This window comes from Hemitrygon akajei, chromosome 10 (genome assembly GCF_048418815.1).
Source record: "Hemitrygon akajei chromosome 10, sHemAka1.3, whole genome shotgun sequence".
NCBI lineage: Eukaryota > Metazoa > Chordata > Chondrichthyes > Myliobatiformes > Dasyatidae > Hemitrygon > Hemitrygon akajei.
In genome coordinates, this window is record NC_133133.1 from 163,295,465 (window position 1) to 163,322,142 (window position 26,678).

The 26,678-nt window shown below is 41.7% G+C and overlaps 1 protein-coding gene across 5 annotated transcripts in view; it reads left to right on the forward strand.

Annotated features, from left to right (window-relative positions):
- grip1 (glutamate receptor interacting protein 1) overlaps positions 1 to 26,678 on the forward strand; it is a 302,489-nt gene that overhangs the window by 201,684 nt on the left and 74,127 nt on the right. For 4 of the 5 annotated variants that reach the window (XM_073059570.1, XM_073059571.1, XM_073059574.1 and 1 more), the window contains exons 5-10: positions 6,957 to 7,040; positions 9,225 to 9,300; positions 13,027 to 13,172; positions 13,745 to 13,892; positions 16,064 to 16,233; positions 22,562 to 22,714. In XM_073059570.1, the coding sequence (XP_072915671.1) occupies positions 6,957 to 7,040; positions 9,225 to 9,300; positions 13,027 to 13,172; positions 13,745 to 13,892; positions 16,064 to 16,233; positions 22,562 to 22,714 (777 nt within the window). The remainder of the gene's footprint in view (positions 1 to 6,956; positions 7,041 to 9,224; positions 9,301 to 13,026; positions 13,173 to 13,744; positions 13,893 to 16,063; positions 16,234 to 22,561; positions 22,715 to 26,678) is intronic. The other variant, XM_073059575.1, reaches the window with a different exon arrangement.

A 26,678-nucleotide genomic window follows, 5' to 3' on the forward strand; every position in this document is an offset into this window, starting at 1 on the left:
CTAAAATGATCAATAAACTCCAAGACCTAAGCGTCAGTACCTCTTATGCAACTGGTTCCTTGATTTCCTCACTTGCGGACCCCAGTCCATTCCAATTGGGAACAACATCTCCTACATAATCAGCGTCGGCACAGATACACCTCAAGGCTGTCTGCTTAGCCCTCTCCTTTACTTGTTTTATACTTCTGACTGTCCAGGGCCTGTCTTGCTTCTGCCAGCAAGAAGAAGGTACAAGATTCTCAGGACCCACACCACCAGGTTCAGGAACAATTATCAATTCCCTACCATTAGGCTCTTGAATCAGAGGGGATAACTTCATTCAACTTCACTCACCCTAACAATGAACCTATGGACTCACTTTCAAGCACTTATCATCTCATATTCTCAATATGTTATATTAATACCATTTTGGGTTTTTTTGTCTTTATATTTGGAGTTTGTTGTCCTTTGCACATTGCTTGTTTGTGTGTGGTTTTTCATTGATCCAATTTTGTTTCTTTGTAATTACCGTAAATGCCCAGAAGAAAATTAATCTCAGAGTTGTATGTGGTGAGATCTATGTACTTAGATAATAGATTTACTTTGAACTTTAAGTTCCTTCAGCATTTTCTGGGTGTTGCTCTGGATTTCTGGAATTTGCAGATCTCTTGTGTTTAGTAGTTTCTTCATTGGAAGTAGTCTTGCCTGTGTCAGAGAGTGCTGGTCTCAAAACCTACTGTGAGACTTGACCAGTGGACAACGTTCAATCAACATCAGACAGAAGATGAATATTTACTCATTATCATATTGCCACTTGTGGAAATTCGCTGTGTGTAAATCGGCTGCCAAATTTCTTACATTACCTACACTTCAAAAATACATAAAGAGATGTACATCACTTCATGATGAACTGAGTGGAAACTGTAAATAAAAATTGCAATGTAAATACAAACATTTATTTTCTTTGCTGCTTTTAATTTTGCACAGAATTGACATGTACTCTCTTGTATTACTCAAAGAAACATGCTAAATCATTTCTGCATGGTAACAACAAAGTTTACAACAATGTACAGTACTGTGCAAAAGTCATAGGCACATATCTAGGGTGCCTAAGACTTTTGCACAGTACTGTATCTGTCAACATGGAAAGCAGGTTGAGTTGGTAAATCTGGCAGGAACAAAGGATGTTGGGAATGGCGAAGGTGGAGTGCCACGGCAGAGGTGTGGGGCAGGTGGCAGATGAGTGCCAGGGGTGGGACGAGGTACAGGTGGCAGGGGTGCAGACACACCCAGCCCTGAGACACCAGGCAAGGTCATTTGATTCCAAACAATTGGTTTATTGATCATTACAGAATGTCTCTCTGGTGCTTCCCGCTCCCTCCCCTCTCCCCTCTTCTTTTCCCAACCATGTTTCCACTCTCCTTGTCCCCTTCCCACTCTCAGTCCACAATAGAGACTCATATAAGTCATGCTTATCATCACTCACATAAAATTTGTTTTGTTTTCAGCAGTACAGTGCACTACATAAAATTGCTACAGTACTGTGCAAAAGTCTTAGGCACCCTGGCCATAAAAATGTGTCTAAGACTTCTGCTTAGTACTGCATTTTTGATCTTCAAGTGTGTTTTGAATAGGCTCCATTCACCAGGACTCCTGGCTCCTTCTGTGATTGAGCCATTGAACTAAATATTTCCCTTCTGCGCTCTTAATACTGTGCTGATATGCCAGCATAATGCATAGTCTGAAGCGCAAGGCTGTTAATCTGCACTTTCAAGAGTCTTGCGGACAGAAAGAGCACCATGGTGCCCTGCATTAAGATTGATCGATCAGGCAATCAGACGTGGTACGCTTTGCACTAAGCTGCCCTGTGCAAAGGAGCAACCTCAATCCAAAACTTCCAGCAGGAGCCACTCTGAGGGATTTCCAGTCAGCAAATCGGATCTGCAATAACGTTGCTCTGTTCTATGACCCATACTGCTCCTGATGTCTGGCTTCCTCACTCAGGCAGCACCAAATCAGCGGAGACAAGTGCATTCAGGACTGAACTGCTTCACCAGTCAGCCTGGAAAAGATAGTCACAGAACTGATAGTATTATTACTGTTCCACCTGATGTTGTCTTAAAATTGGCATTAATTCAACCTACTGAACTTCTGTCTGTTTCTTTATCTTCAGCTACAAGCAATCATTTCCAGCTGAAGGCATTATTAAATAAGATGGAAGGAAATTCTTCTGCACACATGTCGCACTACATTTTTATAGTGGTAATACTTAAGGTTCAAACAAATTGGAAATTGTTTTCTACAGCTAAAATTACTTTTCAGTAACAGTGTTTTTAACAGCCAGCTGTAGAAGCAGAATTGAATTGACTTTATTTCTTACATCCTTCACATACATGAGGAGTAAAAATCTTTATGTTATGTCTCCATCTAAATGTACAATGTGCAATCATAGTAATTTATAATAAATAGAACAGTTAGCGTAACATAGAAATACACTCAAATCAGTGTGAGTTAATCAGTCTGATGGCCTGGCGGAAGAAGCTGTCCTGGAGACTTTTGTGCTGCGGGACCATTTCCCGGATGGTAGCAACTGGAATAGATAGTGGTTGGGGTGCCTTGGGTCCCCAATGATCCTTTGGGTCCTTTTCTCACACCTGTCTTTGTAAATGTCCTGAATCATGGGAAGTTCGCAACTACAGGTGCGCTGGGCTGTCCGCACCACTCTCAGCAGAATTCTGCGATTAAGGGAGGTACAGTTCCCATACCAGGCAGTCGGGATGCTCTCAATTGTGCCCCTGTAGAAAGTTCTTAGGATTTTGGGGCCCATACCAAACTTCCTCAACTGTCTGAGCTGAAAGAGGCGCTGTTGTGCCTTTTTCACCACACAGCTGGTGTGGACAGACCACGTGAGGTCCTCGGTGATGTGGATGCCGAGGAACTTGAAGCTGTTTGCACTCGCAACCCTAGATCCATCGATGCCAATAGGGGTTACCTCGTCTCTATTCCTCCTGCGATTCACAACCAGCTCCTTTGTTTTTGCGATATTGAGGGAGAGGTTGTTTTCTTGACACCACTGTGTTAGAGAGATGATTTCTTCCAGCAAATTATCATTCCAAATCGAGCTAATTAGACCCTCCTATACGATTACACCTTCTATTAGCATTAGTCTTAAAGGAGCTGTGGTGATTTTCAAATTTTCTGTGTCCTGTTGCCATGTGCAAATGATTGGTAGTGACGTGTCTAAGACATACATTGAAATACACTAAGGTATTCGATGCAAGTTTGAAATGTTGAAAGAGAAATGTTTATAACAATTAAATGTCATTATAACTTTTAGGTCTAATATATACAGTCAGTGGTCACTTATTTATACCTAATAAAGTGGCCACTAAGTATATGGTCAAGGTCTTCTTGCTGTAGCCCATCCACTTCAAGGTTTCACATGTTGTGCATTCAGAGATGCCCCTCTGCACACCACTGTTGTAATGCATGGTTATTTGATTTACTGCCGCCTTCCTGGCAACTTGATCCAGTCTGGCTTTACTCCTGTGATCCCTCAGTAACCAAGGCATTTTCGCCATTCACTGTAAACTCCAGAGACTTTTGTGCGTGAAAATCCCGAGAGCAGCAATTTCTAAGATAATTTACTCCCATCTGGCAGCAACAACCATTCCACGGTCAAAGTCACCTAGATCACGTTTCTTCCCCCTTCTGATGTTTGGTCTGAACAACTGAACCTCTTGAGCGTGTCTGCATGCTTTTATGCATTGAGTTACTGCCACGTGATTGGCTGATTAGATAACTGCATTAATGAGCAGGTAAACGGGTGTACCTAATAAAGTGGCCACTCAGTGAATATTTTGTTGTATTCTCAGAGAATCATTACGTGCTAATCACTGCTTTGTTTTTGAAGGATATGGAAATGCACTCTACTTGAATGAAATGATCTCAGCAACAGGCAGAAGGTTTCAGTGTCTTATGCTCAGTCTTTGCAGTTTTAAGTACATCTGTTGTAGTTGATATGAAATTTTTCTTTCAAAGGTAACTTACATATATATGATATTGCAGAAAAAGAAACTTCCACAATACTTTACAGAGAGTTAATCCGACAAAAGTAAATGTTGAGGCCCAGGAGTTTTTAGAAGAGCTGAGAGAGTTGACAATTCTTGGTTAAAATGGTGTTGAGGATACATCTAGAAGTGGGGAAGTAAAGAGGACTAGGTTACAATGGAACCCAGGTAACTAGAGGCATGACTGTCAACGAAGGAATGAAGAGAGCATGGTTTGGGGTGTGTCAACAAAGACCTGAATGGATAAGTTCAGAAATAGGGCAGATTGTAGAGTTCAACTTTACGGATGTGACTTTGAATGAAGTCAGCGATGAAGCTGGACATTCAAAATGCAGAAGCAGATAATGAAATTCATGGCCTGCATTAATCATACGTAACAGCTGAATGGTGAAAAAAAAATCTAGGTTAAAATAAGATCCAGGTATAGCACCTTAGATGCATGGCAATTCGATTGCAGTAGAAGATAAAAGGAGCAATCGGTTTGAAGATGAAGAGGACTTTGCAGGCATTTTGGTTTAAGCAAGGTTGAAATGGATAGAAGCAAATGATGTTAAGATGTGGAAGAGGGATGGAAATAGGAAAGTAGGTTCAAGGTCACCAGGCTGCACTATTTTGGTGAAACGTGAGAGCTTCTTGGGAGAGGATGATAGAATTAATTTGTGAAAATAGGTGAGGTTGGTGGGTTCAGCTCGCCTGTAGTTTACCAGGAGGAAACCCTACACCATCACTGGTCTTCTATTGCCAAGCCAATATTGGTTTTAATTACCCGGGATCTCTCAGGAGCTAGTCTCCTATGCAAGAACTTATAAGCGGCTTTACTGAAGTTCAAGTAAATCACATCCACACCTCTGCCCTCATTTGTTAACTTTCTAAAAAATTTAATCACTTTGATCAGGCAGGATCTGCCCTTGACAAAGCCGTGTTGGTTGCCTCTGATTAGTCCTTGCCTTTCTAAGTGATTATTAATTCTCTCCTACAACTTTTTCCAGTATCTTAGCGACCACTGATGTTAGGCTCACAAGTATGTAGTTACTAGACTTTTTCCCTGCTCCTTTGTTGAAAAAGGGACTATAGTCTATTTTTTTAAATTATTATTTAGCAATACAACATGGGAAAGTAGTCTATTTTAAATTTTTATTACTGTCTATTTAAATTTTTTTATTATTGAGGAATACAACATGGTATATACTTCTAGTCCATGCCACCCAATTATGCCATGTTACTAATTAACCTACTCACCTGTACATCTCCCATATGTCATAGAGAGAAAGTATCAACTCCTTACAGACAGCAGTGGGAATTGAACCCAGATCCCTGGTTTTGTAATAGCGTCAGACTAACTGCTACGGTATTGTGCTACACCAGTCATCCAGCACCTCACCTCACTTGTGCTCAATGGAAATTTAAAAATCTCAACCAGAGTCCAAAGCTGAGGGGTTTATCCTTCTTTAAGCCTGTTAACGCATTGACTACCTCCCTTGATTAATGGAGGTCTGCAGTAAGACTTTCACCATCTCCTTCACTGAATCCTCCAAACTACAAAGTCCATTTCCTTGGTGAATACTGCTGAGAAGTTTTCACTTAGGACCCCACCTCCACCTCCACCTCTGGCTCTATGTGGATTGACTTGTTGTCCCAAGTGGGCCTTACATTTTCCCTGGTTATTTTAATGCTCCTTAATATACCCATGTGGACCTTCAAATTTCCTTTAATTGCCTCTGCCAATGATAGCTTATAACGCCTCTCAGCCTTTCTAACTTCCATTTTAAGTGCCTCATTTCAAGGGCTTTCCCCGTCATTACTTTCCTACGTCTGTCATATGCTTCCATTTTTCTCATTATCTAACCCTCAATATCCTTTAACATTTAGAGACAGTGTCTTGTTACCAATGATTTTCATCCTTACAGGAATTTGTTGGCCTTGAACTCCTGCAATTTTTCCTTTGAATACTTCCCACTATGCAGATGTAGACCTGGTTACAAATAGATGCCCCCATACAGGCATCTTTCTCATACACACCCTATCTTCCCCAGAAATGGTCCCATTGATCCAGAAGCCTGCAGTCTTCCCTACACTATCCCATCAACCACACATTCATCTGACCTCTTCTTCTATTCCTCTGTTCACCAGCTCGTGGCACCAGAAGCGATCCACAGATTCCAGTTATTGAGGTCCAGCTCTTTAACTGGCAACTTAGCTAATGAGACTTATTTAGCAGGACTTCCTCTCCTCTCGTGCCAGTGTCATTGTTACCCGCATGTATCATGATCTCTGGCTGTTAACCCCTTTCGAATACTCTGCAGCCACTGCAAGACATCCTTGATGCCAGTATAGCCTACCTCAGATGTCCAATCATTAAGTGTGTTGAGACTTGAGGAACAACAGAACTCAGGGATCTGATAGGAACGTGAACCTGTGGTGAAGAATCTGACATAACTTTACTGAATAGCAGAGCAGCTCGAGAGCAGTGTGTCACACTCTTGCCCCTTAAGTACTATGTTAAATGCTTATATCCATACCAGGACTCTTTACATAGATGTGGATAGTGTAGAATGCCAAAAACAACAGAAAATGTTTTGGGAGTTCCACTTCTTGTTTTCAGCATAAAGGAAAAGACAGGGAGAACCATAAACAATTTTAAATGACTTTAAGTCCTGGGAGTTATTGAAATCAATTCCAAAGTAATGAAAAACTTTTGAACTTCTATACCACTGTGATGTTTGTAATAATGCTGGGCCAAATGTGCTCACACCAAAGACCTTGATACACCCAGTGGAATCGAAGAATGCTGAGAAATGAGCCACAGATCAATGTTCTTTTAAATAATTAGCTTTGGTTTTGGCCAGCCTGCATTACCAAATCCATTTCTCAATGGTTCTGACTGATTTTCTCATTTATTCCAATCAGCTGTGCAGGGCTCAGGTATTATCCTGAAAACAGTCGAAGTGACTTTGCACAAAGAAGGCAACACATTTGGATTTGTGATCAGAGGTGAGGATATCCATTTAGTAGTCTTTGTAACTTGCATTATTTCATGTCTGGTTTGTTTTTAGAGTGAGATTTTCACGATCTGTTTCTTTTTTCTGTCCCTTTTACACTAATTGTTAAATCTACATGTAGTTTTTACTGCCCATTATGCCACTGGTATTTAGGACAGCAGTGAAGGTCCCATGTCTCCGTCAGTGTTCAGGGCTTCCTTCATCATGTCAGTAGCTTCCCGTCGGTTTTCACTCCTGTCAGTCGTGCAGGTCCCAGATGGAGAGTTGGGAATACCGTCGCACTCGGATGTTGGAAGGATTCTTCATTGCTGTTTCCGTAACAAATTTGCTTCACTAGGCAGGGTCATTAGCCCTGAGCTGAACCCCTAAACCTGTAGGACCGGTGGACCAACCTTATTCTGGCCTCTACCCTTTGATCTGTTTGATGTGGGTGACCCTACCAAGAGATAAAGCATGAACCCTTGTCTCCAGCCAGCATAGCTCTCTGGGTCACTGAAGCATGTAAGCCTCCAAACTCAACGACAAATTGTGGTGCTCTTGGAGGAAAACCATACTTTTGCAACATTCTCAGAATAGTTTATGGTGAAAATAAAGTTTTAAACAGGCTCTTGGATATAATAATGCTAGTGCTCCATATTCTCTTTGGTTATTAATTCCATTTCTAGTATGCATTGATTTCTCCTCGTGCTCATCCCTTGATCTAGACTGGTGGAAGACTGTTACATCAAATATGCTCTGATTTATTGCTATGAAAATGGGTCATAGGCTTCAAGGAATAAATTGGACTTCTTCCTTCTTGTCAAAGTAGCTGGTAACTCCAGATATCCCAGTATGTGGTGTGAGTTCCGATTTTTTTTAAAAATCTCCCCCAGTGCAGATCAAGGCTGTTGTCATGACAACTGGTTTTAATAAAGTTGGGATTTTGAGTTTCGCCGTTAAGGAAGCCAAGTAGACCTGACACAGCCAATTTGATTTCATAAAAATAATAAAGTATTTTGAGATGGGAGGGGGTGCAATTCAGCTTATTTCTGGAAAACGTACATTCATATTAGGTGTTGGTTTGATTGGTACTGGCAGACCAATTTTGCTCTTCTCTAAACTCTTCCACAAGATGGGACTTTACATATCAAAGCAGACTATTTTTAGTACATATTAACTGAAATGCAAGTGAAAATATTCTATTTCTGTCAAAGAAGTTAATTCTCAAGACAGTAGCAATATCTTTGTAATCTTGTGGGTCATGTGGTAAAGTGCATATTGTATTGAGGATTGAGTGGATTTCAAAAATAATTCTGTGACTGTAGTTATGCCTACAATGCTCATCTCCCAAATCTGCCGATAAATAACTGGGTCAAAGAGCTGAGTCTGTTAGTTTCTCCTCCTAATACTGAGAAGTTCAAAATGTTATCTTTGGAAAGAGAAGAGACAACATAAACCGGAGAGAAACAATCCTAAACATTCAGGCTGTTAAGACCCTGCTGATGAAGGGACTACAACATTGCTTCTCTCCCCACAGTTGCTGCCTGACCTGCCAAGTGATACCAGTATTTACAACCTGTGTTTCAAAATTCCAGCATTAGTTATGAATTAATGGTATTAATTCAGTAAATTTGGATCACTAATGTGTCCCCTTCTGTCAAACAGTTCCAAGTCTACTGTAAATGCTGTGCCTGCTATTTTGATTGTGATGTACAGGCCTCTACAGAGATTAAGTGACGTATCAGTTTCTTCTGAATTATTTAGCGTGTGAGGAAATCCTTACAAGATTATACTTTTCTTTCCTCTCAGGTTTCCTCTTCTGCATGTATTGATTGCTCTCTGATGCGCAGTTACTCAGAATACAATCATAATTTAGTGACCCGCTCAAATGGGCTCCTACATTCTGTGAGCTTGATGGTGTGCGCGGGCAGGTTACTGAATTGTAGGAAGCCATTACAGGTTATATCCTAACTCTAGTTTTCTCATCGTGCAAATGTGCACTGGCTGCCAGAAATCTTAGTTGGCAGCCAGCTGTTCACCTTCCTCAGTCTCTGGGGGCACTTGTTAATACCTTGCCGTAGGCATGCTTGAGGTAGTGAAGGTGGCCCAGTTAGCCTTTGGACTCTGCAGGCAGTATCAGTTGGATCAGTTTGGAGAGCTCAAGAATGGAAATTGTTTGATATCTTTCTTTTCTCAGGAGGATCTCACGAAGACAGGAATAGATCTCGTCCAATTGTAATAACGTACGTCAGAGCCGGGGGACCGGCAGACAGGTAGAGTAATAACTGATCTCACTTATTCTGATTGGGTATTGCCCATCAAGCAACGACGGGTCTTGTGGGCCTCTGATCAGGTCGCGTGTTGTTTCTTTCCTGTCCCTGCTACTGTAGTTCCCTTTATTTATTTACCTTTTGACATACAGTGCGGAGTCCACCCATCAAGCTGCGCCACCCAGCAACCCCCTGATTTAATCCGAACCTAATCACGGGACAACTTACGATGGCCGATTGCCTACCAGCTGGTGTGTCTTTGGAATGTGGGAGTAAACCAGAATACCTGAAGGAAACCCACGCAGTCGCGGGGAGAATGTACTAACTCCTTATAGGCAGCAACGGGATTTGAACCTGGGTCACTGATACTGTAAAGTGTTGTGCTAACCACTAACTCATTGTGCTCCACCTCATTTTCCTTGAGGTCTCACCGCGATGCTGCTGCTGTCGCTGTGCTCCATAATGTTCCCTTTCCCAAGTGTCTGCCACATTTTTAAGAGGGCGCAGTGTATGGAAGACATGGACGGCAATCACACCACTCAAAAGGCAGCTTGCCCTCGACGGTGTTGGCTGTACTCTGTGGTGACTTTACACGAGACAATTAAATGCCTTTGTTTTTGAGGGGTGATTGATAAGTTCGTGGCCTATGGTAGAAGGAGTCAATTTTAGAAAACCTCGTTACGTGCACATGCAGTTCAACTCTTTGAGTGATTATGCAGAAAGTTTGAAGTTAATAACTCATCTCCTTCTACCTTAGGCCACAATGCATCATTAACTGATCAGTTATTAACTTCAAAGAGTTGACCTGCATGTGCATGTAACAAGAGCTGTATAACTCATCTCCTTCTACCTTAGGCCACGAACTTATCAATCACCCCTGGTACTTCAACCCAAGCTTGCAGTCAGGTGTTCCCTTTCAGCTCTGAACATAGCAATTTCTTCTGCATTTTCCACGTACAGATCGGTTAAAAGGCTATTGAGCAACAACAGATTCAGAAGCTCTATCTGACTCTACTCCACACTTCTAATATATAGTTGAAGAATGGTACATAGTGCAGAACTTGAAGATGATCGTTTAGTAGCAATTTAACTATAAAAACAAATAGCAGTCTCAATGAGGAAGGCATATCCAAGGCAAGTGGAAGTTGTGTTCAGGATTTGTACTGTGAAAACTTTTGTGCTTCCTCTTTGCCTGCCTGAATCCTCCTCTAATCAAAAGAGAAAATGCTAGTAATGCTCGGCTGGCAAGACAGCATCAATGGAAAGTGAAGCAGTTGATTTCTTGCTATGGAACTTTCCAGAAATGATGGCCTGATCTGCCGAGTGTTTCCAGTACTTTCTCTTTTTCTTTCAGATTTCCTGCATCTGCAGATTTCAGTTTTCTAAATCTAAACACACCCCTTTTAAGATTAATATATCAGTTTGTTGTTTTTTTTTGTATATCTGTGGGAATTCTCCTCAAACAAGAAACTGCTCAGGTTGTTGTTGGTAAATTAGCAAATTGATTTTAGATCTGTTGGTTATAAACTTGAAATGCAGATTTAATTAGTGCTGATTTACGGGTGCCACTTGGTGTTAGTGACTTCGTCTTTTGTCTAGTGTCAGTTTTCACCTCTTTCCGACAATCTGCCACTGACGTTTCAGTTCTCAGGATTATTTGAAGATTTCCGTTTGCTGAGGTGATGTGTTTAAAATGCTAGCTTAGTGTTGTTGAAATTGAACAAATAAGCAATATCTATTTAAGTCGAACTGATTTTTTGAGATTAATTGAAACATTTTTATTAATGCCTCAGTCAATAGCATAAAATGTAATTGAAAAATTCAACTGTAATTATGAAATTACCCTTTTGCCTTATTCCACCCACATGTCCTTCAAAGGAAATTGCATTTTCTCTGTCTGTGCATTTTTGGAATATTGTGAAGAGATCTACTCTGTTTTATTGTTCATTGTGATACAAAGGCTTCTGAATGGATTCAGAAATGTTTTACTTGAACAGTTTTGAGAGATTTTAGTGATTGGATTGCCCGGAGGACGGAGGTTGTTAGCACTGGAGCACAGATTGTTGAATGGATATTTGAAAGGGAAATGAGACCAATAGTGGTTTAGAGAGGGGAACTAGAAGAAGCCACCACCATACCTCACCCCTCACCACCAGCATCTCCCAACTATCTTGCTCAGAAGATAGTGGGACTAGAATTAGGGGACATAGCCTCAAGATTCATGGAACGGCTTTTCCCAGAGAATAGTGAATCTGTGGAATCCTCTGCCCAGCAGATATGTTTAAGACAAGGTTGGGTAGATTTTTGCATAGCAGGGGAATTAAGAGTTCTGGGGAAAAGGCAGGTAGGTGGAGATGAGTCCATGGCCAGATTAGCCATGATCTCATTGAATGGCAGAGCAGGCTCAACAGGCCAGATGGCCTACTCCTGCCCCTATTTTTTATGTTCTTACGTTCAGTATGTAGGATCTAGAATTTATTTTGTATGGTGAAGGTGAAAACAAAGTTGATCAACACTTTTGAAAGGAGAGTAGATGGACACTTGGGAGAATAATTAAAGGCTATAGGGAAAGATTCAAGATTCCAAGTACATTTATTATCAGAGCATAGAAGCATAAAAAATAGGTGCAGGAGTAGGCCATTCGGACTTTCGAGCCTGCACCGCCACTCAGTATGATCATGGCTGATCATCCAACTCAGAACCCTGTACCTGCTTTCTCTCCATACCCCCGACCCCTTTAGCCACAAGGCCCATATCTAACTTCCTCTTAAATATAGCCAATGAACCGGCCTCAACTGTTTCCTGTGGCAGAGAATTCCACAGATTCACCACTCTCTGTGTGAAGAAGTTTTTCCTCATCTCGGTCCTAAAAGGCTTCCCCTTTATCCTTAAGCTGTGACCCCTCGTTCTGGACTTCCCCAACATCGGACAAAATCTTCCTGCATCTAGCCTGTCCAATCCCTTTAGAATTTTATAAGTTTCAATAAGATCCCCCCTCAATCTTCTAAATTCCAGCAAGTATAAGCCTAGTCGATCCAGTCTTTCTTCATATGAAAGTCCTGCCATCCCAGGAATCAATCTGGTGAACCTTAAATGCATGTAGGCAGTGCAGAACCCTGAGATTTATCTTACCCACAGACAGCCACCAAACAAAGAAAACTATTGAACCTGTTCAAAGAGAAACGTCAACCCCCCTCCACACCCCACAATGCACCCAAAAAAAAGGCAGAAAAAGAGAAAAAAAACACAGAATTTAAAACACAAAATCAAAAGGGTCCAGGCATACTCGGTTCAATCTAGCGTAGCGCCGTTCGTTATCTGCAGGCCGTTGTGATCAAAAATGCCCTAAGTAGCAACAGAAGAGGAACGACCAGAAACCAGTGTGGGATTGATACTGTTGCTTAGGAAGATCGAATGAGCTCAATGGCTTAAGTGACAGTTTCAAAACTAGAATGATTTCATGCTTCTTGCTGCTCCTCGTAATTACTAAATTTATATCATTGAATGTGATGACATTCATGTTGAACGAATCATTATTTGAGATGATCACAGTTCTTGATTAGTAATGAAGATGTAAAACATCAGGTAAACTTCATAAAATAACCCAGCTGTTCACTCAGCCTGTAACATTGAACTTAACTGCCCAACCAGTGCAGTCCAGTCACTTTGATAGCTGTGCCATTTAATGGGGATGTCTCTAATTAGTTCATTTTCATTTCTGTCCTCCAGAGAAGGCACGATAAAGGTTGGCGACAGACTTTTGAGTGTTGATGGAATTCGGCTTTTTGGAACAACTCATGCAGAAGCCATGAGCATTCTCAAACAGTGTGGGCAGGAAGCAACGTTAATAATCGAATATGATGTATCTGTAATGGGTAGGTGAAGTTTCTGGACAAGTCCTAGACCTAGACCCTTTTTAACTAATATTTTTAAAGAGTCATTGTGTATCGGATGCAGCCAACTGTGTTCTGGTAGGAAGCTGGCAAGTGTAACAGCATCATCTGTGGGTTCATCGAGGTGAACTATTTCTGGTTCTCTTGTATTAACTTGCAGATAAATCAATCTGTTCATGTTAGCATTCTAACCAATGTCCTAGTCAAGAAGGTGTTGTTTCTAAAATAAAAGATAATCACCAAAATAAATGAAATAAATCTTTATTCAACTTCAGAGGCCTATTGTAACAGTAGTTTTGATTGGTTTGGTTTTTTTTCTGTATAAGGGCACTTTTCTACCTAATAGTTTCTGAATACTATGTCCATCCTATAAAAAAAATTACGTGGTGTAATAAAATTTAAGTTTTCATTCCCTGCAGTATTTGCTGTTGGCAAGGCTTATTTACTTGTTTTACTAAATTCTTGATCGTTTCTGTGTACTCTCTTGTAAAAGATCTATTACAATAATCATTGCACGTGCGACTTACCAAAGGCTAATAACTTTTTTTTCTTAGATTCTGTGGCAAATGCTTCTGGCCCACTGATGGTGGAAGTGGCAAAAACCCCTGGTTCAAGCTTGGGCATAGCTTTAACTACCTCACTGTACTGTAACAAGCAAGTGATCGTCATAGACAAAATAAAGGCTGCCAGCATCGCTGACAGGTACGCACGTGAACTGAAGTGGCACTTCTGTGGGTCACTTAGTTAGATGGTACCAATCTACAATAGAATTTGCATTGTAATTTTTCTTAAAAAGCATTTTCAAGAGTTAACCAAGGCCTTGTAAATAGTTCAGAGTTCAAAAAGTTCAAAGTAAAATGTATTATCAGAGTACGTACATATCATCACATACATCCCTGAGGTTCTTTTCCCTGCTGGCATACTCAGTAAATCTATAGAATAGTAACTGTAAACAGGATCAACGGACAACAGACCGTGCAAATGCTGATATAAGTAAATAGCAATAAATAACAAGTATGAAATAACAAGAGGAAAAGAGTCCTTAAATGAGTGTAGTGATCCCCTTTTGATCAAGGACCTGATGGTTGAGGGGTAGTAACTGTTCTTGAACTTGGTGGTGCGAGTCCTGAGACGTGTGTACCTTCTGCTTGATGGCAGCAGTGAGAAACAAGCCTGGCCTAGGTGGTGGGGATACTGCTTTCCTACGGCAACGTTTTATGTAGATGTGCTCAATGTTTGGGAGGGTTTTGCCCGTGATGTTCTGGGCCAAATCCACTAACTTTGTAGGATTTTCTGCTTGAAGGCATTGGTGTTCACATACCAGGCCATAATGCAGTCAGTCAGCACACTTTCCACCACACATCTATAGAAGTTTACCAAGGTTTTTGATGACATGCTGAGTCTCTGCAAACTCCAAAGCAAGTAGAGGCGCTGGTGTGCTTTTTTTTTCAATAATATTTATATGATGGGTCCAGGGCAAGTCTTCTGAGATAGTGACACCCAGGAATTTAAAGTTACTGACCCCCTCCACCTCTGATCCTCCAATGAGTACTGGCTCTTCGACCTCTGGTTTCTCTGTCCTGAAGGTTACTATCATTTCCTCAGTCTTATTAATATTGAGCGAGAGGTTGTTGTTTTTATACCACTCAGCCAAATTTTCAATCTTGATTTTCAAATTGAGTGACATGTTCAAAATGTTGAGAGAAGCTAGCAGATGTCGGCAGACAAATAAGTACTGATATCTGTTTAAGTGAAAATTAATTCTTGAGGCTAATTAAAAAAGGTTTATTTAATTGATGCTTTCAAACAACAACATAAGACGAGTCCCAAGCTGTTACTGTGGAATTGAGTTTTGATTTATCTCATCCTCATTTCCTGCAGATGAGATTGCATTTTCCATTTCTTTTCCGTATATAGATTTTTGGAAGATTACGAAGAAACCTTTTTAATATTATTTCCAATTAATGTGATGTAAAGGACCAAGAATAGGTTCGGGAAAGATTTACGGGAATGATAAACGTCTGCTGCTTTTATGGAGGGGTCTCTGGTTCCTATATTGGTTTCATTAGCCTGCTCAGAACACTGAAGCCGAGAAGCAAGTCATCCTCGATGCCAAGCAAATGCCAAAGAAAGAGAACATAGTTTAGCCAATGGATTTTAATATTTATTGAAATACAGCATCGAATAGGTCCTTCGAGCCATGGTGCCCAGCAATTCCCAGCCTAATCATAGAACAATTTACAATGACTAATTAACCCACCTCCCGGTATGTCTCTGGACTGTGGGAGGAAACCTGCGCACCCGGAGGAAACCCACGCAGTCGCGGGGAGAACGTGCAAACTCCTTGCAGGCAGCGGCAGGAATTGAACCTGGGTCACCTGTACTGTAATACGTCGTGCTAACCACTACGCTACCGTGCCATCCTATTTTTTTTTAAATGCCTGAATCCCAGTGTGCTTTGCGGTCCACAGTAATACTCAAGGTGACTATGTCCCCATGTTGTACGTGTCACTGGCAACACAATGAACTCCTAGTTTTAATGATCACAGTAGGGAAATGGCTGAGGCAATGGTCACCATTCCCCTCGCAAAAGAATCAGGATGGGGCTATGATAGTGGGGCAGAGAAAACAATTGGGGCCAGTGTTCTATTAAATTGTAATTTGGTGATATTTTTGAACTTTGACCTCTTTATTTCCTTCTGTTTGTGCATCCCAGATAACAAGCAAAATCCTTGATGCAAACTTAAAGTAGTATTTTGAATATAGAATTTTGATTTACTAGTGTTGAACTTAAGGAGCGTCCATGTTGCTTTTTTAGACTGCTGTGCCATTTTAAGCTCTGCCTATGATCTAAAATGTTTGTGTGCCTACAGATGTGGGGCTTTGCATGTTGGAGATCACATCCTTTCGATCGATGGCACCAGCATGGAGTATTGCACGTTAGCCGAGGCAACGCAGCTCTTAGCCAGTACCTCTGAAAATGTAAAACTAGAGCTGCTTCCATATCACCAGACGCGGTTTGCTTTGAAGGGACCAGAACACGGTGAGTATCCGGATGTTTGTCTGTGTAGAATCTGTGCCCGATAGGAGTTCTAGAATCGGAATCAGGTTTAATACCACCAGCATACATATGCAGTGGAACTTGTTGCTTTGTAGTAGCGGTGTACTGCAATGCATAGAAATAAAACTGTGAATTACAATAAGTGTATATAAAAAATAAATAAGTTGTGCAAAAAAAGAGGGAATAAATAAAAAGTAGAGAGAAAGCGTTCATAGGTTCATTGTCCACTCAGAAATCTGATAGCAGAGGTGAAATAGCTGTTCCTAAAATGTTGAGTGAGTGCCTTCCTGTACCTCCTCCTTGATGGTAGCAATGAGAACAAGGCACGTCTTGGGTGATGTGGGTCCTCATTGATGGGATGCTACCTGTTTGAGGCATCACCTTTTGAAGGTGTCCTCAATGCCAGGGAGACTAGTGCCCATGATGGAGCTGGCTAAGTTTACAAATTTTCTGTAGTTTTTTCTGATCCCGTGCAGTGGCCCCTCCAACCCAGACGGTGAGTTAGAATGCTCTCCACAATAAATCTTCAGAAATTTGCGAGTGTCTTTAGTGACCTACCATTTCTCCTCAAACGCCTAATGAAATATGGCCACTGATGTGCCTTCTTTGTAACTGCATTAATATTCCGGGCCCAAGAAAGATCTTCGGAATTGTTGACACCCAGGAACTTGAAACTGCTCACACTTTCCACTGCTGATCCTCAGTGAGGGCTGATGTGTGTTCCCCTTCCTGAAGTCCATAATCACTTCCATGGTCTTACTGATGTTGAGTACAAGGTTGTTACCTCGACACCACTCAATCAGCTGATCTGTCTCACTCCTGTACGCCTCATGGTCATCATGTAAATTTCTGCCAACAGAAGCTCTGTCGTCAGCAAGTTTATAGAAGGTGTTTGAGCTGTGCGTCATGGGCATAGAGAAAGTACAGCAGTGGGCTAAACATACATTCTTGAGGTGCACCGGTGTTGAGTGTCAGTTAGGAGGAGATTTTATTTCCGATCTGCTGTGGTCTCCCAATGAGGAAGTCAAGGATTCAATTGCAGAGGGAGGTACAGAGGTTCAGATTTTGGAGCTTTTTGATTAGAACTGAGGGCATGATTGTGTTAAATGATGAGCTGTAGTCTATAAACAGCAGCCTGACGTAGATATTACTGTTGTCTAGGTGATCCAAAGCTGAGTCAAGACCCTGTGAGATTGTATCCCCTGTAGACCTACTTGTAGCAATAAGCAAATTACTTCCGGTCCGGGTAATTTGCTAAGGCAGAAGTTGATTCTAGCTATGATCAACCTCTCAAAGCACTTCATCACATTAGGTGTGGGTGCCACAGGGTGACAGTCGTTAAGACATCTCCCCCTGCTCTTCTTGGGCACTGCTGTGATTATTATCCTTTTGATGTAGGTGGGAACCTCTGACTACAGCAGTGACAGGTTGAAATTGTTCTTGAAGACTCCGGCCAGTTGGTTGGCACAAGCTTCAGAGCCATCAGGTTACACCCTGGGAGGAAACTATTCAGCCCATCTAAATCAGTCCAGTTTCACACAAGAGCAGCCAGCTCGTCCCTCACAGGCCTCTCCACATAACGCTGTAATTTCCTTCTTTTCACATGCTCTTACAGCTCCCTTTTGAATGTAGTAATTTAATCTGCTGTTTGGTATCGCCAGTTACACACACACACACACACACACACACACACACACACACACACACACACACACACACACACACACACATCCCTCGGTATCGGGGGGGGGGGGGGGGATTGGTGCCAGGACCCCCGGACCCCCGCGGGTACCAAAATCGGCGGATGCTCAAGTCCCTTATATAAAATGGTGTAGTATTTGCATATAATCTATGCACATCCTCCCGTATAGTTTAAATCATCTCTAGATTACTTATAATGCCTAATACAATGTAAATGCTATGTAAATAGTTGTTATACTGTATTGTTGAGGGAATAATGACGAGAAAAAAAGTCTGTAGATGTTCAGTACAGACGTAACCATCGTAGCTCCTCTGGGAACACTGATGCCACCTCGGCATCAGCCAATCCCGATTCTCCCGTGATCTTTAAGTTCTTGAGGCTGTAGCGCTTTACATAGCTAGCCAGCCATCCCTTACTAGCCTTAAACTCCTTCCTCTCACTCACTACACAAGTAGCGAAAGAACGAGCCACGAGGTGAACAATGCTCAAACGTCGAGTGCTGGAGAGAAACTGAGGATCTGTGAAATGGCGGGAGGCTACAGCAGGGCGTGCCTACACATCACTTCATTCGCGTGGATTCAGCGTAGTGCTCAGCGCGCGGCAAATTCAAGTTTTGCTTCTTGGAACTTTCTGGAATTTTTTTTAGAATATTTTCAATCCGCCAATGCGGAACTCGCAGATGCGGAAGTCCAACTATATATATATATATATCCCCTCATAATTTAAAATACACCTCTCTGTAACTTCCGCAGTTCAAAGCAAAACAACACCAACTTCTTCAGTCAAGCAGATATCACTTTCATAAATCTTTTCTTTATCCTCTTTAAAGCCTTCACTCCTTTCCCAAAGTGAGATACTCAAAAGTGGGCAGAATATTTCATTCAAACTTCCTTACTTTGTACTCTTAGCCTGTACTTATAATGCTCAGGATTCCAATGTATTTTAAACCATTTTTAAACACTTTCTTAACTTTACCCCCACTCCCTGCCCCCATCTTCATACTTCACCTTTATCTGCATTGAGTTTCATCTGCTGCTCTTTTGTTGATTTTACCAGTCTCCCTTTGGTCTATTCATCATCATCATTATGTGCTGTGTTGTATGACGTAGGCGATCGTGGTCTTTGACCATGATTGTTCTTGGTCTGCCATTACCTTCTTCTGGGCAGTGTCTTTACAAGACGGATGGTCCCAGCCATTATCAAAACTCTTGAGAGATTGTCTGTCCAGCAACAATGGTTGCATAACCAGGACTGGTGATATGCACCAGCTGCTCATATAACCACCTACCACCTGCTCCCATTGCTTCATGTGACCTTGATCATGGGGTTAAGCAGGTGCTACACCTTGCTCACGGGTGACCTACAAGCTAGCAGAGGGAAGGAGCACCTAACGCCTCCTTTGTAGAGACGTAGCTCCACGCTGCTACCCTTTTGGTCTTTCACATTCACAAACTTCACTCCAGGTTTTGAGTGATCTGTGAATTTGGAAATTGTGCACTGTGTAGTCAAGCCAAGTCCAGATCATTAAGGAGAACCGTATCCAATATCTGTCCTCCCTCCTCAAAATAAAATAGATTTTTTTTGATAGAAAGTAAAGGATTTCATCAAATTTTCACTAAATTTTTAAAAATAATTTCATCCCAAGTAGAATGATGAGTTTAAAAACTGTAGGAAACATTATGAACTATATAACAATTCTCCATGAAATATTTTTTATATATAAAAGATGCACCTGTCTCAATACCACCTTCAGGTGTGTGGCACTGCCAGAGCTTTTCAGTTAAATAAGGTTGCAGGGCCAGACTCAGAATCAGATCTATCATTACTGATGTATGTTGTGACAGCAGTACAGTGCAAGACATAAAAATTCATGTAAGTTACAAAACTTTATAAATAGTGCAAAAGACAAACAATGAAATAACGTTTACGCACACAAAATGCTGGAGGAAATCAGCGGGTCAGGCAGCATCTATGGAGGGGAATAAGCAGTCGATGTTTTGGATTGAAACCCTTCATCTGGGTCTCAGCCTGAAACCTCAATTGCTTTTCCCCCTCCGTAGATGTTGCCTAACTCGTTGAGTTCCTTCCAGCAGTTTGTGTGTGCTACACTGGATTTCCAGTATCTACAGAATCTCTTGTGTTAATGATGTAGTGTTCATGGGTTCATGATCCATTCAGAAATCTAATGGTGGAGGGAGAGGAACTGTTCTTAAAATGGTGAGGTTGGGTTTTCAGGCTCCTTTACCTCCTCCTTGATAGTAGTAATGTGAAGAGGGCATGTCCCAGATAAAAGGATGAGGCTATTTCTCATTGTTCAACAACTGAAATTCCCATTGTTCCTTATTAAACATCATTAATAGGAAGGACTAATCTGCTGCCTAATTTACTGTTTAATCCTAACGTGGCAACATGCAAGCGTCCCATGTGTTGACAATCTAGAGTTTAATTTTCCTTTCACTCTTTCAACAAACTGGACTAAATGAAGAGAAAGGGAGCTCCTTGGTTAAACTGTTGGACTAGTATCTAGAGGTCTGGATTATTAATCTAGTTATGTGAGTTTGAATCAACCGGGTCATTTAAAATCAAGTAATTACAAAAATTGGAGCTAGAACCAGTAACCTCCTGGACTGTTACGAAAGTCACACTGCGCATTCCTGACTATCAGCAAAGGATATTCTGCTAAGTTTGGCCAGACTTTTCTGTGTGTAGCTTAAGAGGATTCATGGTTCTTGACTCTTGACTGTCCTGTGAAATGGCCTGTCAGTTTGCAACTGCAAGTTGATCTTGGCAAGCAACTACAGTTCTCTGACTTCATCTCATCATCATCACTGAGGCCTGATGTGGCCATTCTGTCAGAACCTTGGAGCAGGTGGTCATGGTAGAACTGGCAGTCCCTCGAGAAGTCTGCACTGGGGAGGTGTTTGAGCATGAGAAAGCCAAGTACCAGGAGCTGGTAGAACAGGGCCAGAGACAGGGGTGGAGGGCATAATGTGAGCCTATAGAGCTGGAGTGTAGAGTCTTTGCTGGCTGCTCGCTGTGCAAAACCAACTCTCTCCTTGGCATTATTGGGGCTGCAAAGAAAAGAGCCATCAGGGCTATCACAGAGGCTGCTGAGTGAGCCTCCTGATAGCCATGGATCAAGAGGTGTGACCTGTGGACCAGTGCAGATGGGACACAAGCCAGTGCCTGATCAACCCTAGCTGGGTCACCTTGAAATTGTCTGACATTGAAATACCCAATGATCCCAGGTTACATCACTGATGATGTGTCCCAGCTCATCCTCTCACCATCAAGGATCCATTGTGGTTGGTCAAGTACTGGCCTTGTCAGCAAAATCCCTAACAAGTGAACTAAATTTTAAGAAAATACTTAGTTATGTTCTTTGCTTTTATGCTGTTTTTTTTTTTTAGACAGAATTGGGTACGTTCACAAGTTCCAAGCTCCTAACGCTCATGGATCAAAGAGCTGATCCCCTGAGGCACAACCACAACTCTACCCTTTACTCACTTAGACCCTGACCACCAACCAGGAACATAAAGTTTACAAGATGCATTTATTCTATTTTGAGAAGTGCCTTCTGATGTAGATTAGTTTGTATGCCAAGAATAATATACGTCCAGTCAAACAATTCTGTTTTCTTGGAAAATAGGATTTGTTATGCCTTTTTCTCGCTTTACTTTAATATTTAACTCATCCCTCAGCTGCGTGAAAGAATTCCTTTGTTGTTTACACCAAAATATTTTCAGAGGTAAACTAGCTTTCAACAAGGATAGAAGGATATATTCGACATTCCTACTTGAATGATTTCATAACCCTTATATTGTGAATTCCAAAAGAATTGTACATCTGGTCTATTAGTAATTATGTTTGAATGAGCTGTTTGAGATGGGGTTATTACTCCTGGTATTTTGCTTTTGGCTTATTACTATTGCCTAAAAGAACTAAAGTACGGTAATTGTTTGTCAAAACCCAGTAAAAACAAACTTTAACCTTGATGGGAAACTGCTAAACACGACTAAACTCATCTGAAACTCTTGAGCAAGAAGGGAACAATGTGCAAAACTTCATGAGAACTAAATTAATTTTTTGTAAGAAGACTTTACTGTTGATTGGAAACTGCTAAAGGCAACTAAACTCATCTGAAACCCTCGACCAAGAAGAGTACAATGTACAAAGCTTGTGTTAAATACTAACAATTTGAGGTGTGGCTTCTCATTCATTGCATCTTGCCTAGTCTTGACTGGTATACGTCGTCTTTTTGAACAATTGAGAAAAATTGTTCAGGAATTCAGATGTAATGGCCAACAAGTTCTGTGGGGTATTTTCCCATTCTCCCATCAGACTCTGGGAGGACATCAAAACTTCTGGGTAATGGTACGGACATTTTTGTTTCTGTTCTTTGGGTGGTTCCAGCTGTCTGATGGGACACCTGGAGAATACCTATGGAATGACCCAACAGAAAAATGGGCTATTTCAATAGGTGAGTGAAAAAGTTGTCATTCTTTCTTCTGTTAGCTGTTGCAATGTATAATTCTTCTGTCTTACCCTCTTTTCTGCTCCATTCTGTCTGTCTTTGTGTGTGGTTCCCATCATCCTTCATGTGGACAGTCAGGGTTCAGAGGAGCAGCAGACAACTTGCCTGGGATACCTGTGGAAGCAACAACAGCAACTTCCTCACCTACCAGCCCTATAACACCTACCACCCTGACCAGTGCAGGATGGCGACCTCGAAATGCCAGAAACTTCCTCAAAACAATCTCCGTAATGTTCAATACTTTATTTTTTCTCCTGTCCTTTTCACCATCTATTTTCTGTCCCGTTTTCCGTTTGCATGGTTTGAAACTACTAATATATCAGTGACTGGACATGATGTGGTTTAAATGTTTGAGGATTAATTTTAACATTAAGTGTACAGTTAGTATACTGTTCATATAATTGGGTCTGATACCTATGACCATTGAAACTAGATCAATAAGTTTGAATTTAATAATTTTTCAGTATAAACCAATTCAGGTGCACAAAGCTACTGATGTCAGGTTTGGCACTGCTGGGGAAAGATTTCTTTACATAGTCAGAGAATACTGCAGCACTGAAATAGGCTTTTCAGCCCATCTAGTCCATGCTGGCCCAGTCTCATGCCTAATCCTGGGACCATATCCCTCCATACCCCTCTCAACCATGTACCTATCACAACTTCAGCATTCCAACTGAACCCAGATCTTTGTGCTGCCTGCTCGCTCACACTCGTATCACCCTCTGAGTGAAGAGGTTTCCCCTCAGATTCACCTAAAATCTTTCACACTAAGCCTTCGAACTCTAGTTATAGATTTATAGAACACTACAGCACAGAAACAGGCCTTTTGGCTTATCTAGATGATGCTGAACTATTAAACTGCCCAGTCCCATCATCCTGCACCTGGACCGTAGCCCGCCATACCCCTCTCATCCATGTGCATTTCGAAATTTCCCTTAAAAGTTGAAATTGACCTCATATCCACTACTTGAGCTGTTAGCTGGTCCCACGCTCTCTCCACCCTCCGAGTGAAGAAGTTTCCCCTCATGTTTGCTTTAAACCTTTCACCCTTAACCTGTGACCTCTCACCCAACTTCAATGGAAAAATCAAATCTCCCCTCAATCTTCCACATTCTAGGGAATAAATCTTTATCTCATCTACTCAAGTCCCAGCTAATATCCTTGTAAATTTCGTCTGCATTCTTTCAATCTTATTAACAATTTTCCTGTAGGTAGGTGACCAGAACTGCATACAATACTCCAAATTAGACCTCACCAATGTCTTATACAGTTTGAACATAACATCCCAACTCCCATGCTTAATATATTGATTCATGAAGCCCAATGTGCCAAAAGCCTTCTTTACGACCCTATCTACCTGTGATGCCTTTTTCAAGGAATTATGGATCTATATTCCCAGATCCCTCTGTTCTTCTGCTCTCCTCACTGCCCTGTTGCTCTCCATGTAAGACCTACCCTGGTTGGTCTTCCCAAAATGCAGCGCCTCACACTTCCCTGCAGTAAACTCTATCTGCCATTTTCCAGCCAGTCCAGATTCCACTGCAAGCTTTGATAGTCTTCCTCACTCTCCACTACACCCCCAGTCTTGGTGTCATCTGCAAATTAACTGACCCGGTTTACCACATTATCAGATTATTGATGTAGATAACAAACAACAACAGACCCAGCACCAATCCCTGCAACACACACCTGTCACAGGCCTCCAGAGAGAGGCAACCATCTACAACCATACTTTGGCTTCTTCTGTGAAGCCTCATCTTGAATTCCAAGCAACTGAACCTTCTCAACTTTGGTGAAAGCCTTGTTAAAGTCCATGTAGACAACATGCACTGCCTTGCCTTCATCAACTTTCCTGGTAACTTCCTCGAAAAACACTATAATAGTGGTTAGACAAAACCTAACACGCGCGAAGCCATGCTGACTATCCGTAATCAGTCCCTGTCTATCCAAATACATAGATATCCAGTCCCTAAGAATATCTTCCAATATATTTTCCACTGCTGATGTCAGGTTCACCAGCCTATAATGTCCTGTTTTATTCTTAGAGCTTTTATTAAACAACGGAACAGCATTAGCTATCCTCCGATCCACCAGCATCTCACCATGGCTAAGGAAGTTTAAAGTATTTCTGCTAGGGCCTCTTGCAGTTTCTGCACTTGCATCCCACAGGGTCCAAGGGAACACGTTGTCAGGCCTTGTGGATTTATCCTGATTTCCTTCTTAAGTGTTCTCTTGCATTTCTTATTCTCAAGTATCTCATTTGTTCCTGCCTGCCTATACTTGCCATCCACCTCCTTTTTTTAACCAGGGGTTCAGTATCTCTCAAAAATCAAGTTTCCATAAACCTGTCATCCTTGTCTTTTATTCTGATAGGAACGTACAAACTCCGTAATCTCAAAGTTTTACTTTTGAAGTCCTTCCACCTACAGAGTACACATTTCTGACACATCAAAATTGACCCTTCTCCAATTTAGAATTTCAACCCGAAGATCAGACCTATCCTTTTCCATAATTCATACCTTGAAACTAATAACATTATGATCACTAAATGCAAAGTATTGCCCTACAAAAACTTCTGTCACCTGCCCTGTCTCATTCCCTAATAGGATATCTGGTATTGCACACTTTCTCATTGGGACTTCTATGCACCGATTAAAGAAACGCTCCTGAACACATTTGACAAACTCTTTCCCATCCTGCCCCTTTACAGCATGGAAGTCCAGGTCCATATGTGGAAAGTTAAAATCGCCTACTCTCAGAACCTTATGTTTCCTTCAACAGTCTGTGATCGCTTTACGAGTTTGCCCCTCTCAGTCCCACCGACTGTTGGGTGGACCATAATATAATCCCATTAACGTGGTCATACCTTTCTTATTCCTCATTTCCACCCGTAAAGCCTCGCTAGACGAGTTCTCCAGTCTGTCCTGACTGAGCACTGCCGTGACTTCTTCCTGACTATTAATGTCCTTTAATCCCACCCGCTCTATCATGTCCAAAGCAATGGAACCCTGGAGCTTTGAGCTGTAGAGTGGCAAAAGTAGTAGGCTGCTGGCCCACAGCAGAGAGCCAGGTTCAGTCCTGACCTCGGGTGCTGTCACATTCTCCCGGCGGCTGCATGGGCTTCCAACAGTACATCTCAAAGCTGTCTGGACCAGCAGGCTATTTGACATTTATATATTTTCTCCTAGTGCGTGGTGAGTGGTAGAATCTGTGGCGAGTTCAGAAGAACGTGGTGGGGAGGGGGGAGGGAGAAATGGGAGTAATAGGGGATTAGTGTGGAGTGCTGGTGGATGGTTGTTGCAGCTGAAGGCCCTTTGCTGTGCTGTAACTCGCCCTGACTCTATACCCAGACGAAAAGGAAAAGGGTGGAAGGTGCACGTGAGGAACAGATGAATGTGTTGTTAGAAAACTGGACAATGAGTTTAAAGCAGAGTTCTGTCCACATTGGCTAAAGTTTTTCTGAAAAAATGTGATATTGTGAATGTTGTATAATTTCTGAATAATGTAGCACAGAAAAGCATATAAAGGACAGTCAGAATCGGGGTTAATATCACTGGCATATGTCATGAAATTTGTTGTTGCGTGGCAGCAGAACATTGCAATCCATATTAATAGAGAAAAAACTGAATTACCCTAAGTATATATGTATTAACTAGTTAAGTAAGTAGAGCAAAAATAAAAGTTAATAAGGTAATGAGGTAGTGTTCATGGGTTTAATGTCTATTCAGAAATCTGATGGCAGAGGGGGAGGCTGTGAATTATTGAGTGTGTGCTTTCAGGCTCCTGTACTTCCTCCCTGATGGCAGCAATGAGAACAAGACATGTTCTGGGTGATGGGGGTCCTTAATGATGGATGCCGCCTTTTTGAGGCATCATTCCTTGACGATGTCTTACGGAGGATAGTGCCTGTGACGGAGCTGACTAAGTGTACAACTCTCCACAGCTGATTTCACTCTGCTGCAGTAGCCCCACCCCCTGTCCCGCCACTCCCCATACCAGATGGTACATTAACGAGCAACTCTGCCTGACAACCTTGCTTGTCAGTGAGACTTGTTCTCCTTTAGAAATTCTTTGGCTCAGCAGCACTTTATTACCATGACCTCCTGTTCAAAGTTCTGTGCACATGTTCTTCACATACTCATAATATCTGGTATATGGAAAGTAGAAGCAAAGACCATGCAATTCTTAACA